The sequence below is a fragment of the Chiloscyllium punctatum genome, chromosome 5 (assembly GCF_047496795.1).
Source record: "Chiloscyllium punctatum isolate Juve2018m chromosome 5, sChiPun1.3, whole genome shotgun sequence".
Taxonomy (NCBI): Eukaryota; Metazoa; Chordata; class Chondrichthyes; order Orectolobiformes; family Hemiscylliidae; genus Chiloscyllium; species Chiloscyllium punctatum.
This window is the reverse complement of record NC_092743.1, coordinates 95,777,217-95,791,919: the sequence shown is the minus strand read 5'-3', so window position 1 is coordinate 95,791,919 and position 14,703 is coordinate 95,777,217. Positions and strand designations below refer to the sequence as shown.

Below are 14,703 nucleotides of genomic sequence, written 5' to 3'. Positions count from 1 at the left end.
ATAACAGCACCATGGAGTATTACCAAATCAAAAAGATTAGTAGAATGGATGCAGCACATCAATATGAGCAACATTCAGTTTCGGCTTGGTAAGTAGTACTGCATATAACATTCACGCTGTAGGTGCCAAGCAATAGATATTTGAAACGAGAGAGAGGATCATTAAACAATCAAGGTTGTGCAAGTAAGTAGCAAGTAACATTCCATAGCATTACCAGCACTGATTCTTCCAGTATTAACATCCTGTTGGTTACCATTGACCAGAAACTGAAAGGAACTATATAAATACTGTGGCTAAAAGAGTCTGAGGCTAGGAATCCTGCAGTGAATAGCTCACTCCCTAACTTCCTTACGCATGGCCACCATCTGGAAGGCACAAGTCAGGAGTCTGATGGAATACTTTCCATTCGTCTGGATGAGTGCAGCTCCAACACCACAAAACATTCGACACCATCCGGGGTGGGGGCAGCTGGACTGATCAGCACCCCAATCATCACCTTAAATATGGACTTCTTCTCAAGGGCAATTAGGGATAGACAATAAATACTGGACTTTTCAAAAACGCCATGTACAATACAATTCCCTCAGTTGGCACTTTCCAGAGATTGCTCTAACCCATTTTAAAAAAAAAGCTCCGACCAACTGACAAAGCTGCAGCTTTTTTGCTACAAAACTCCAATATTTGATGGCCTAGGTCAGACAGTTAAGATTTCCTCTTTCAGGCCTTTGATTGTTCTCGCTTGCATCCGTACATACACAAGTGTCAGGACCTAATCCAAACTGAATAATTCACACATATTTATCAGACACACCAGTTCAAAGACTGGGTTCCTTTTATTAAAAAAAAAAGGTCAAATTATTTATTCAACTTTTCCTGTTTTGGATTGCAAGGATGCAGCAGAGATTTGCTAACAGTTTACATAAAGTGATGTACTAATGGGAAAGACTCCAACTATTCCCCCCACAAAATTTTCACTCCACTTTCCTGAAGGTATTGATTCATACTGGGGTTGCGGTTTACACATGCCCGTAGCCATCTGGTACCATGCCCAATTGAGAGCCCAGATAGTGAGTGGCAGTAGACCATGAAAACTCAAAGCCTGATCACTGACCAATCACGCTCCAGCCAACAGCTAAATTCTTGTGGAACGAATGGGAATAAAACTGGAGTCGAGAGTGTGGTGCTGGAAAAGCATAGCCAGTCAGGCAAAGAGCAGGAGAATCGACATTTCAGGCATAAGCACTTCATCAGGGCTTATGCCCGAAATGTCGATTCTCCTGCTCTTTGGATGCTGCTTGACATGCTGTGTTTTTCCAGCACCACACTCGACTCTGATCTCCAGCATCTGCAGTCCTCACTTTCTCCTCAGAATAAAACTGGGGACATTAAAGTTGGTTTTACATGTTGGTTATTTTGCACACAGTAAGTTAAAAAAAAATTGTTCTGGAATCTCTTTTTTTTTAAAAAAAAAAGCTAAATCCAAAGTAGGCAGCTGCAAGAGAAAGAATTTGCAAGATATCCACATTTGTATAAGAATTATTCACAGTTGAGAAAGTTGCATTACTGTATTCCATTAGTGACTCCAGTCACATGCCAAGCACAGAATATTTACAGCCTCAAAAGAACAAAAACTTTACAATATTTCACCAACACCCATGCAAAGCAAAACCATTTTCTTTAAGTTTAATAATAACCTAATTGAAATATTAAATGCTTACTTCAAACCCTTCTAGGGAAAAGTTGTGAAATTATTCAACTAAATGCTCTGGCATTTTTGTCTAAAGCAAACATGCTTATAGTGTAAATAAAAACATTGTTAACTGGAAATATTCGGCAACATGTTAAGCAAACTTTCCTTATTACATAAACCAGTTAAGCAGCCAATAGAAAGCAGTTAAATAACGTATCTAAAGGAAATACGATACTGGTGACACAATGGGAAGCATAAAAAACAATAAAATGACATGAGATAACAGCTCAGCACCACAATTACTTGTGGACTGGCAAGATAAGGCCCAAGGGCAAGAATAATACAATATATAAAATGCACATAATGGAGTGAAGTTATGCAATGCTTGTGGAAGCAAAAATATTTAACACAACCCAATCACTTCGACCCCTCAATGCAGCAGCTTTCAAACCTTGTCTGAGGACCACTTATTGCCAGCACAAAAGATGCAGCAGACCACGCACATCCCTACCATACTCCCTTCTCCCTTGTCACCATAAAAAGAAACCCAACTTATGGAAACTAGAAATATTGATGCTTTTCCAATATTTAGCATGATATGCTTAATAGAAAAAGCTGGCAAACCTACTGCATTGAAGTTTTGGGAAGAAAATACAGGCATTCACGTTTAAAACTTTATCTTGCACACTAACGTTCATTCAACAAAACTGAAATTATAACATAAGCTTCTGGTAAACTGATACTACTTTGCATCTATTCAAACAAAAAAATCAGTAGGAACAAATTCTTGACTTTAAGACTACATCAATGGAGTTCATGCTTTTAAGTGACTAGGACCATGCGTTTGGAAGCCAATTTGGTTGCGGTGACATCCCATAAGTAGTGAGGATTAAGGCTCTGGCCTACTCTCGTGCAAGACTTTGACTGTCTCATTGTGCATCACTGCTATGCATTTTGGACCAACTCCAGTGTGGACTACATTTTAAGAACCACCGCATTAGAGGGGAACAAAGGTCAGAACTGGTCATGCACAACAACCGTGAAGCAAACAATGTATTTAATTCCTCACCATCCCCCTCACTTCTAAAATTTGGTGATTTCAGCAAGTCTAATGATCATTGCTTGCCTGCAATGGCAAAACAAATTTTACTAACATTTGTTTGCCTATGGAATTTCCATAAGCAGGTCCACGTGTCTTGCAAAACAACGATTAATTATGTCATGTGTGAGGGGATATTAAACTCCAGGAGGACCAATAGCCAATCTTTTATTCACTGGGCTATGCAAATTTGTTTTTTTTGAAACACAATCATCTTTTGTGTCTCTTCACAGGAGCATTATGGGGCTACTGGCATCACTTTGCTTCTTCTCTAGATTCCTTCGAGCTTCCCTCAGTCCACATTGCAGTATTATGAACACAACCCATTTTTCCTCGTCCTCTTGTTATTACCTTGTTTGACCTTCAATTGTTGCCAGAAGGCTGCTTAGTCTTCAATTTCAAAATATGTACTTGGCAAGCTTTCCCTCTGCAACATACTATAGTTGAATTATTATATTTTCAATTCAGAGAAATAAACAGTTACACTGTACCTAAATAATGATTCAAGTACACTGGTGCACCAATTAACTCCACAACAGCTTTTGATCAGGGGTGTAGAATGGTCAAGAAACAAAAAGGGACATAAGGCTATTACAACACGCTTTCAATTCAAGAGATTTGATTAATTGAATTTAAATGCCACTGACTGTCATAGCAAAGTTTTGTTCAATGCTAGCAACGTTGGTTCTTATCAAGGGCTACTTCGATTATTATGCACCAAACATCCAGTAAAACAAGTGAAGGTGCTTGTGCACAATTCATATCAGTGCAGTAATTCCACGTACCCATGACATCAAGCCCACTGATCATGCATATACAGACCAGCAATTTGAATTGTTGGACCCAGGAGTGCAGACCACCCACTGTCAGTGTTACTGATATACATGCTGGTGGCACCTGCAGGTAGGTTGTACTTCTATTCTAAGGAAATTTCACACTATTCAATATCCAGAGTATCAAATCACAAGTGTACAGGACTAATTTGCTAAACTGATACGTTATTCAATAGGTTAAGAGGGGAGTTACTCTCAAAAAGCACCATCCCAAATTCAAAAATGACCAAATTCTCAAATCATCTACAATGGAAGGGCAGCACGGTTAGCACTGCTGCCTCACAGCGCCAGGGACCCGGGTTCAATTCTAGCCTCGGGCGACTGTGTGGAGTTTGCACATTCTCACCATGTCTGTGTGGGTTTCTTCTGGGTGCTCCGGTTTCCTCCCACAATCCAAAGCTGTGCAGGCTCGGTGAATTGGCCATGCTAAATTACCCATAGCGTTCAGGGATGTGTAAATTAGGTGCATTAGTCAGAGGTAAATATAGAGTAATGGGTTTGGGTGGGAGAGAGGGTCGGTGTGGACCTGTTGGGCCAAAGGGCCTGTTTCCACACTGTAGGGATTCTTAAAAAAAAAAGAAAATGAATTGAAGGGAGTTGATTCAGTGGTATGCAGTACAGTGCATCAAGTGAAGGACGTTTAGATTAGATTACTTACAGTGTGGAAACAGGCCCTTCAGCCCAACAAGTCCACACCAACCCGCCGAAGCGCAACCCACCCAGACCCATTCCCCTACATTTACCCCTTCACCTAACACTACGGGCAATTTAACTTGGCTAATTCACCTAACCTGCACATTTTTGGACTATGGGAGGAAACCGGAGCACCTGGAGGAAACCCACACAGACACAGGGAGAACGCGCAAACTCCACACAGAGAGTCACCTGAGGCGGGAATTGAACCCAGGTCTCTGGCGCTGTGAGGCAGCAGTGCTAACCACTGTGCCACCGAGCCACACCATTCCATATGGTAACTTTCCCCAGGGTAAAATATATTTAAACCCAAAATCCCTCAGTCCCCTGCTATCTTATAAAATATAAAGTGAAGAGCGGCACAGTGGTTAGCATTGCAGTTTCAGCGCCAGGGACCCGGGTTCGATTCCAGCCTCGAACGATTGTCTGTGTGGAGTTTGCACATTCTTCCAGTGTCTGTATGGGTTTCCTCTGGGTGCTCCGGTTTCCTCCCACAGTCCAAAGATGTGCAGGTCAGGTGGATTGGCCATGCTAAATTACCCAGTGTTAGGTGCATTAGTCAGAGGGAAGTGAGTTACTCTTCGGAGGGTTGGTGTGGACTTGTTGGGCCGAAGGGCCAGTTTTCCACACTCTAGGGAATCTAATCTAATCATAATTGTAGTCCAGATTTCCGTAATACTTGGTTAAAGAACACTGCTAAAATTCTCAGTGACTATGTACTGATGTGTTTCTGTTGTTCCCCGGAAAAGGTAAAAAGTACTTTAAAGGGATATATGGCACATCAATAGCCAACTGCAACAATAGTCTATGTAACAGCTGGCCTGTGGCTCTGTTAACAACACTTTCAAACCTGGAACCTTGGGGTACAGATAAAAGTCTCACTTAAGGGCTTGGGCCCGGTGCAGTACTGAGGGAGAGTAGCATTGTCAGAGGTGCTTTGGGCAAAATGTTAAATTACACGGATGGATGTAAAGATTCCAAGACAATGTTTCAAAAGGAGGAAAGGGGAGTTAACTTAATCAAAGCTTCAGTATTTTGTTTAGGAGCTTGCTGTGCACATCTTGACTGCCACATTTCCTCCAGGTGACCGCACTAAAAATTATTTCAATGTTTGTAAAGTGCTCAGAGACGTCCAGCTGTCATGAAACATGCTGCATAAATGAAAATCTCTCTTTTAAACTGAACAAAAGTGTGACGCATACCCATCCATCAGTTTTCCAGTAAATGGCTGCTTCCTATCATACTTGATGACAGATGACAGTCAAGGCTGCACTTTGTGGAGATCAAACTCTTTCAGGCCAAACATATTCCATTGCTGCGAAAAAGGCCAGTGCTTTTCAAAGCACTCGACAACAGCTTTTATTTTAAATTGCTTCCTCTTCTTCCTCTCCCTTTTACACTGACTCTCCCCAACCCCCCACCAACTGCCACCCCCCTACTCATACACACACACACAATGCACCAATCAAGCATTTCTGCGACACAGATGGAATTCCAAAGGAACAAAACAAAACCCTACAGCAAAAGCAATGATCAAGTGTTTAGTGCTGATAAATCCAATAGAACTTGCCTCCGGGGGATAAAAAGGCAACCAGTATTTCTCAAACTCAGGAATGTCCTGCAAGCTATGTTCAGTGCCACATTTATATCTGAGAAACTGCTCAATGACAAAACACACAACTCTTCTCAGCAAGTCCAAATTCTACCTTTGTTTCTTCAGTCAAGTAGTTATTTATACATTTACCTGGAGTATTCCAAACAACGAGAAATAGGATATTGTCCACTCTTTAACCAAGGAACAAACCTCATCCGGGTAGGGTGTCGTGCTCTTGTGCTTCGTGGATTCAGGAATAAGGCTATACATCTGAATTTCTGACCAATATTGCCCTTTAATGCAGACTGGTCCCAAAGTGGACTTGTGGAATCCCTCCATAAACAGTCAATACTATTAAATTCACTAAAAGATCAACCTGAAACAGCAACTAATGTTTTATCTCTCCACAGATACTGCCAGGCATGCTGAGCATTTCCAGCATTTCTGTTTTCATTCCAGCCATCTGGAATATTTTGTTTTTCTGTTTTAAATTACTAATTGCATGAATTACTTCACAATGTTGAGTACACAAAAAACACTATTTAAATGCAATTTGCTTTTAAATATCGAATTTCAACACTCTTAAAACCTTGCCTTAAAAGTAGGCCTTTCAGAAAAAAAGTGAAAATTGTTGGGCACACCTACAAACACTTTGTAACTACAATCCTGTACATGAAGGTTAAATTTGGATTCAATGTAAAATAGCCATGTTGCATAGCAACCAAGGCTGATTGGAGGTCAGTGGTGCGATTTGCATCTCTGTACAGCTTAACTGGGCAACACCTACTTTTAAAATGTACATAACTGAACTCCACATTTTTCAGTTTCAAATAGTTTTAAAACCCAAAGCAACAATCAATTGTAATTAGATTCATAATCGACCCTTTCTGCACCTCATCAGCCTTAAAACGCTATTCTCATTTCACAGCCTTGAAACACCTTCTCATCTGTGACTCCAAAACTAATTTTAAAAATTTGCCAATTAATTTTTAAGAGTAGGAAAAATAAACCATCACTGTGTTAAAATTAAAACTGCTAACTTCAGGGTGATATCAACTGATAAGGTAGCCTAAAATTTCTTGGCATGTTCAGGTAACACAAAGTACAACGATCGCCATCTCCCTCTCTTATCAACTTAAATGTCTTTATTAAATACAGTTCAAAAAAAATGCCTCAGGTTTTAAAGAAGGTCTGAAAGGGAGAGAAGAAAAAGAGAGCGAGCGAGAGATGGAAAACAGGATTTATATGGCTTAACTTCAACTATTAATGGTGAAGTGGAGATAATAGACTCAATGATAGAGTTAGAGATTGCGCTGAATTCAGAGTACAGTCTGAGAGATTGACATATACTACAAGGATAGGGAAGGCCAAAGCCATATATGTTTTTATTTTTTTATTTGAACTGTTGAGCCAACGGAAGGCAAATGTGAATCACCACAGGGTGGGGTAATTAGCAAGGGGAAGTTTTGTAGAGTTTTGGATAAGTTGAAGTTTAAGCGGGGAAGCTAGCAAGGAAAGCAATAGATGAAATTACACACGAAGTGATAAAGGTATGTTTCAATGGGCTGAAGATTGGGTAGAGATAGTTTGATAATGGAGATGCAAGTAGAAGTTGTATTTGTGCTAAATAATATGGAGTCAGATCCTCAGCTTGTGGGGTTGAATCTTCATCTACCATCTAAACTGTGCTGGTGAGTGGGATTCAGATGATGGCAAACAGCTTGTGGTGGAAATCACAGATGATAGTTTTGTCCTTCCAATCCAAGAGAATGGAATTATTGTTCACTAAGACCGGACATCTGATAGATGGTCCAACATCCATGAAGTTCCTCCTCCAGATCTAAACTCAACATCCTGATCATTCACCCAGAAAGCATTGGGAAGATCAATCATACTAACTCTGTGGTCCATTTAAATAGTTTTTCTTTTGTAACAGGGGATCAACTTCCACGAGTGTCAACCTCTCCAATGCTTTCTTAGATTATGTCAGTGCTAATAGTGGATGATACTAAATCACCTAAGATTTTAGCACCCTAAATCAGTTGAATGCTGCTTTCTAATCCCATTAAAGACTCTTCATCCTTTCCAACCATTCTTTAATTATCCAAGTCACTTGCACAGATTGAACAGAGGATATGCAACCATTCTGTTCCAGTTAGGACCGCACTTGAAATATCCCATTTTATCCATCAAGACCTTTTAACCCCACCCGCATCCAACCTCAGTCCGAATGGGCTGCTGCTAAATTAGATGTTACATTGGGCGGCGGCACACTGGCTTAGTGGTTAGCACTGCTGCCTTACGACACCAGGAACCTGGGTTCGATTCCAGCCCTGGGCAACCACCTATGTGGAGTTTGTACATTCTCCCTGTATCTGCTTCCTCAGAGTGCTCCGGTTTCTTCCCACAGTCCAAAGATGTGAAGTTTGGGAATTTAGCATAGCCAATTCACCTTAGTGTTCAGGGATGTGTAGTTTAGGTGCATTAGTCATGGGAAATGTAGAGTAATACAGTAGAGGAATGAGTCTGGGTGGGATACTCCTCAGAGGGTCAGTGTGGACTTGTTGGGCCAAATGGCCTGTTACCACACTGTACAGGTTCTATAATTCTCCCACTGCTAAAACTCTACTGTCTACACAATTGGCATTTCCTACACCACCCTGGTTAGCTTTTTAGGCTCTGTTCCTTCTAAAAATTCAAATTACCTAAGATTTTACTCTCCACATCCAGTACTCAAACACACTATCTAATGATCCCCTTTACCTCACTGATCTATACTGCCCTCCAGTGAAGAATCCCTTACAATCTCAGTATCCCTTTATGTGTAACCTTCCAACATTATAACAGTGATTGTATTGGTTCTAAAGCCCTTTGGTATGTGAAACGTGCTATGCAAATGCAAGGTTTTTTTTCTCTTCAGACCTCTCTTTTCTCTGAAACTCCTCTGTATCTCCCTAACCCACTCTATTGCTAAACAAAAATCAAACACCAGGTTCTAGTCCAACAGGTTTAATTGGAAGCACTAGCTTTTGGAGCACTGTTCCATCAGGTGGTTGTTGAGTACACGATTGTAAGACACAGAATTTATAGCAAAAGTTTAGTGCGAACTAACTGAAATTATACATTGAAAAATACTTTGATTGTTTGTTAAGTCTCTCATCTGTTAGAATGACCATGATAGTTTCACTTCTTTCACGTGTAAATCACATGAAAAAGTTACATTCTCAAGTGGACTTTAACAATTGGTGTCAGCCCCGTGTGCTGCTGTCTGTGCCATAATATTTAGACTGATTCTAATCTAAAAAATTAATCGACAGAATCTTACACGGATTCATGCAGTTTTTGAGCAAAGTATAATGTAACTCTGCAAGTACAAATTCACCCCACAAACTTGTGCGTCTGTGTGTATATGTATATAAAAGGGTATAAGTCTGTGCGCACATAGGAGCGTCTCTGTGCACAGTGCAATGGTGTAGTGTGACATGAATCCAAGATCCCAGGTGAGGCCATCCCTACAGGTACCGAACTCTATTGCATCTTTGATAAAGCATTCAGCTATCATGATTTTCCTCACTTATGTTATCTTAGTCACAATCAAATCCTACCCCAGGAATTAAGTAAAATATCTCAGCTGGGACCCCTCTTGTGGTACAGTTGTCATGTCTCTAGCCCTGAACAAGAAGCATGTTCCAGATGTATGTAATAACATCTTTGAACAGGGTTGCTTATAAAAAAAGGTTAAATACAAAAATATCTCAGCAGGCACTCTTGTTTAATACTGAGGGATGCAGAACCAAGGTCCCATCTACCAGCTCAGATAAATATAGAAGATTCCCATGGCGCTGCTTTGAAATAGAACAGGCCAGATTATCTTGGGTGCCCTGGCCAGAATATCTGATTTACTGTTTGTGAGAACCTGTGTGTGCAGATCCTTTGTCACATCATTTCCATTACAATGACTGGCTAAACTTCAAAAGCACTTCTTTGACTGTAAATCACTTTGAGACATCAGGTGATGGTTGTGAGAAGCACAACAAAATTGAAAATAATTTCTAATCCTAAAGCTCCCTGCCCTGCTCCTTCCCACATACAGAGCTCAAAATCCTTCTTAAAGCACAACTAACTCACATACCCAACAAACTTGGGCTTCTGACCATTACACTGCTGTACTCATCCCGGGAATATTTGTATCGAACAAACTGTATTGCCGCTCTTTATGAATGGTAGTAAAATCAGATCTCCCTTCAACAGCTAGATATGAAACATTAAATGTCAAGTTTTATTTACTTTAGCATTCCCAGTAATTCGCTAAAAACTGACAACACAAGATACTAACTCTATTGGTTAAGATAATGAATTGCCTGTTCCCTGAAATGTCAGCATTATAAATAAGAGAAGAGTGTATATTAAAAACATAATGCTTCCTGCTCCAACATAAATTGCTTGGTCATGTTTCACACCCTTAATTTAGGAGCCCAGGGGTCGAATATTACTTTGTAACTGTCCCCATCATCTTAAATCTCCCAGGTGTTAACATTTAATGTTGATGTATTAAAAAAGGCTGCGAGGATCCCATTTGTACAACACATGAACAAAACTCAACTACTTCATTCCAGCCAAATGGAACAAAAAGAGAGGATAAACCTGCACAAGGAAGATAGCTTCAACACCCCCAGTCCACTATTAATTTTACACAGGATACCCATTGCTTGACAAAATGCATTTAGTGCTGGATTGAATGGAAAAGATTCATTTGTACCATCCCTAGCTGTAACAAGAGATCTTAATCTGTTTCCTTCAGTAAACTGGGTGCCCATACCTGAAGAAGGGCTCATGCCCAAAATGTAGATTCACCTGCTCCTTGGATGCTGCCTAACCTGCTGCGCTTTTCCAGCAACACATTTTTCAGCTCTGATTTCCAGCATCTGCAGTCCTCACTTTCTCCCTGCCCATACTTCTTCAAAAATACCAGGGTTTTTTTAATGACCAATTTGATGTTGGCTTTCTACAGCTTTGCATCATACATACGTTTCAGGGTAATTAAAGACAGCAAGTAGTACTTATTAAATGTTGCACCATAACAGGGGAGCCTCAAAATTCAAATGGCATCTAATAGGCTTTCAAATCAGACTTTAAAATTGACTCCCTATCCACCCTCTTGGGTATCTATAAAAGATCCCACATTTCAAGAGTCTTGAAGTTGTCCCAAATAACCTGACTAATATTTATTCCACGATACAGGTTACCCTGGTCATTACCGCCTGACTGCTTGAGAGTGCGCACTTGCTCTGGGCAAATTGGGCACCATGTTACCTATAGTGAACAGTGACTACAGCTCAAAAATTAATTTAATTGGCTGGTGAGTGCCCCAAGATGCCTCGTGGTGATAAAGGCTTTATGAAAATGCAATAATTTTTTTCTTAACTACAGTGATGGGCAAATCCTAAGTCCTTCATAAGTGGAACAACAATGCAAGGCTTTCCAACTGTAAAACTGTGATAAAATCAGTTACACATATGTATTCATGGCATCAATTTGATTCAATTTTCAGACTCTTGGGGTCTGAGTGGGGTTAAGGATCGAATAGAATAGTGTCCTTAATTAGCAACGAACCTTCCCTGCCCATTCAAATCAGCCGGCTCCTGGAATTCACTTGCAATGGCTAAAATATAAGGCTATTATTTTGGCTTCTGCAACTAACAGGTCTTCTACCTTTTCTTCAAACCGCAAATACTTTAACTTTCTTGAGCAAGGGATGTTTTAACCGCAAATAAATACTACCAACCTCACAGGAACCTGTTTTAACACGCAGATTATTAACTCCACCATAATGAAAAAGGCTCTTTTTAAAAAAAACACTTCTCCTCGGAACCCAGTGATTGGCTCGACTGCGGACCCACTCGTTAGCTGAAGATTTATGGTAAACAAACATTCAACTCAGAAGAATCTGCTGTCAATATTTGGTTTCAAAACTCCTGACTAAATTATTTACAGTCGCTTGTGTTAAAGAAATGAATAAGTGCAAGTCAGAGGGAGGTTCATATTAGAGCAGAAGAGGGAATTAACAATATCCCCGGGCTGGACACTGGGTTAGCATGTTTACAGGTAATTACACAGTACTGTACCTTCAAAGAAACGCACCAGCCCTTAAAATATCGCAGGTGCAGATATGCAACACTATGGGGATTTAACATTGTTGCATTATGTGCCATGGTTTAAATCCAATGAACGAATTCCAACACTTAAAAAAAAGAGAATGCACTTTTTGCCTGAAACATACACAGGCGACAGGTGCACAGCACTGAGAAGGATAAAAATTTTCTGAACTTGTTACAAAAATTGCAATAAGATTTTAATGCCCCCCCCATCCCAAGCTTTCAATACAATGCTTCGTGATACAGAATAGGCATTTTTCTGACCAAACAAGCTCAAAAAATTTTTTTAAATCCTGAAAGTAGTAGGTTTCATATATACTTTTTTTAAAAAAAGAAAACGCAAAAATCACTTGATAATGTGTTAGATGCGGTCTTGGAATTGCATTCACTTCATTCCCAAAACCGATTAACAGGATGGGCAATTGAACTCCCAAGGTTAACAAATAAACTCTTGGAAACCCGTCTTTAACTACTGCGCGCGTATAATACAAGTGCTAGGCGTGAGTATGTTCGTGGGGGGCACGTTTGCTATATTGCTTCGGGTATGTACAGTCCCAACCAGAAGTTTAAGTGCCTGTCACTGGGGCGCACTTGGTTGCTGGGGGGGGGGGGGGGGGGGGGGGAGGAGGAGAGAGATGGGGAAGAAAAGGTGAAACAAATCAATCTTTCTCCTGCACCCCCACCCCCATCCCCATTTTATGGAAGGGGGGGGGGGGAAGAGGAAGAGAAAGAATGCAGCCCTACACCCTTAATCATTGCATTTACCACAAGAAAGGGTGATAAGAGAGGGAGACAATTGCAAAATGACCTTTATTACGAATATGCGGGATCAGAGAAAGTTTCGCCTTACCCAAGTTCACAAAGCTCATGACCATGTCGGCCTGGTTGAGGAAGGTGCTGTCCTGCAAGCTGGCCAGCGGCGGGCTCTGTGTAGTGAATACGGCTCTGTAGCGGTGCGAGAAGCCCTCGCCGTCCTCCTCTTCCTCCTCCTCTTCGCCGCCGCCGCTGCCGCCACTGGACATGGCGTTGTACAGGTCGAGCATAAAGAGCGGCGCCGAGTCCTGCTTGCCGTGTGAATGCGGCCGTGGCCGGTGGGGCAGCCCCAGGATGGAGAGGATCTCCCGCTGCATGTCCCTCTTCTCGTGCTGCTTCAGGCGCCGGTGGACGAAGCTCGAGTGCATGTCGCCAGTGTCCAGCAGCAGGCTGCCCGCCGCTCCCGCCACCGCCAGCCACTCCAGCAGCAAGCAGCCACTCCACAGCAATCCCACTCCCTGCTCCATTGAAAATGCTCCCATTGTCCAGCGCATAGTGAACCGATAGAATGCAAAACTTTGATACAGAGGCAGAAACAAAAACAAAGCTTTTGTATTGAATATAAATATGGTTTACATATATAATAAATAAATAAACACGAGCTCCAAGGTTGTAGCTCTCCAGTGAGCTCGTGTACGGCGCGCGCGCTCTCTTACACACGGTCCCTGCTCCTCAAATCTTGTGAATGAACGATTGGAACCTCACAGCAGGTAACACTCCAAACCCTTTGTTACATCACCTGATTGACAACCCAGACGACCGACACAACGTTCCATTTGCGCACAGCGGAGGCGGGGATTTTTGCTGCACTCTCCACTCCTCCCCATTCATCAGTCTGGCTGCTCTGTGTATGCATGTGGCGGTGGCACACTTCCAAGGGAAAATAAATGTTTAGATTCGTTGCTTGAATCTTTTTTGTCCCCCTTGCTCTTTGTGACAGAGCTAAAAGAACTCCGCTTACGGCGCTGAAGTTTTGTTTTCTCCCTCGAAGTTCATGAACCACTCTATTTTAATTCTAAAATTTCGGATACATGCGTTTAAGAAGCTTTAGACGCGGAGTTATATTGTCTTTGGGAGTCATTACATCCGTTTCAAATCAAATATTCGAACCAGGGCGCAGCTTTCCGAGTTGGCTATTAACTCAATGTTGTTCTAGCGGTTATCTGCTGCATTCCTTGCTCCTTGATAATGGGACAGTGTTTAACCGGAAATGTTCAGTCTAGCAGTGTTTATTTCTGCAGGGGGCGGGGGTGAAATCTTGGGTTTTATTTTCTCTCTCAAATCCACGGGCCGGTGAACCGACTTTTGCAGAAACAGGTAATAGGGGTATTTTTCCCTGTCATCGTTCAGCTCTGAAGTTGTTCGATGCCCTTGGACTTGTTACAAACATACTAGAGATGTATCAATTTATTGCACATCGAGCGATACATCACCAGCGTTTTATACGATTCAGTTTTTTAAACGATTGCGTGCCTCTGCATGTGTCGTCATACAATTCTGGATTAAAACAGCTTTGGTTAAATTAATACATAAAAGTTTATATTATGTATTATAAAAACAGAGTGCTGGAAAAATTCAGCAGGCCTGTCCCTTTCCACAGATGCTGCCAGACCTATCGAGATTCTCCAGCATTTTATGTTTCCAATTCAGCACAGTCAGCACACAAATTATTTGACTAAGTCAAAAATCTGAAACTGAAATTGAACTGGCTACGATATAAAAGCGTTGGGCAAACTCAAAAATGAAAATACTATGTGAAGAAAAGTCATTTTTGATTAACTCTGTCCAACACTTGCTTTTTAAATCTATAATTCAGCTTTCCAACA

General features: G+C 41.2%; 1 protein-coding gene across 1 annotated transcript in view; it reads right to left on the bottom strand.

Annotated features, from left to right (window-relative positions):
• The window catches only part of bmp6 (bone morphogenetic protein 6), a 134,125-nt gene extending 120,523 nt beyond the window's left edge, over positions 1-13,602 (bottom strand). Inside the window, exon 1 of the mRNA XM_072570813.1 lies at positions 12,915-13,602. Within this exon, the coding sequence (XP_072426914.1) occupies positions 12,915-13,371 (457 nt within the window). The 5' untranslated portion in view covers positions 13,372-13,602. The remainder of the gene's footprint in view (positions 1-12,914) is intronic.
• Between the last annotated feature and the right edge of the window lie 1,101 nt (positions 13,603-14,703).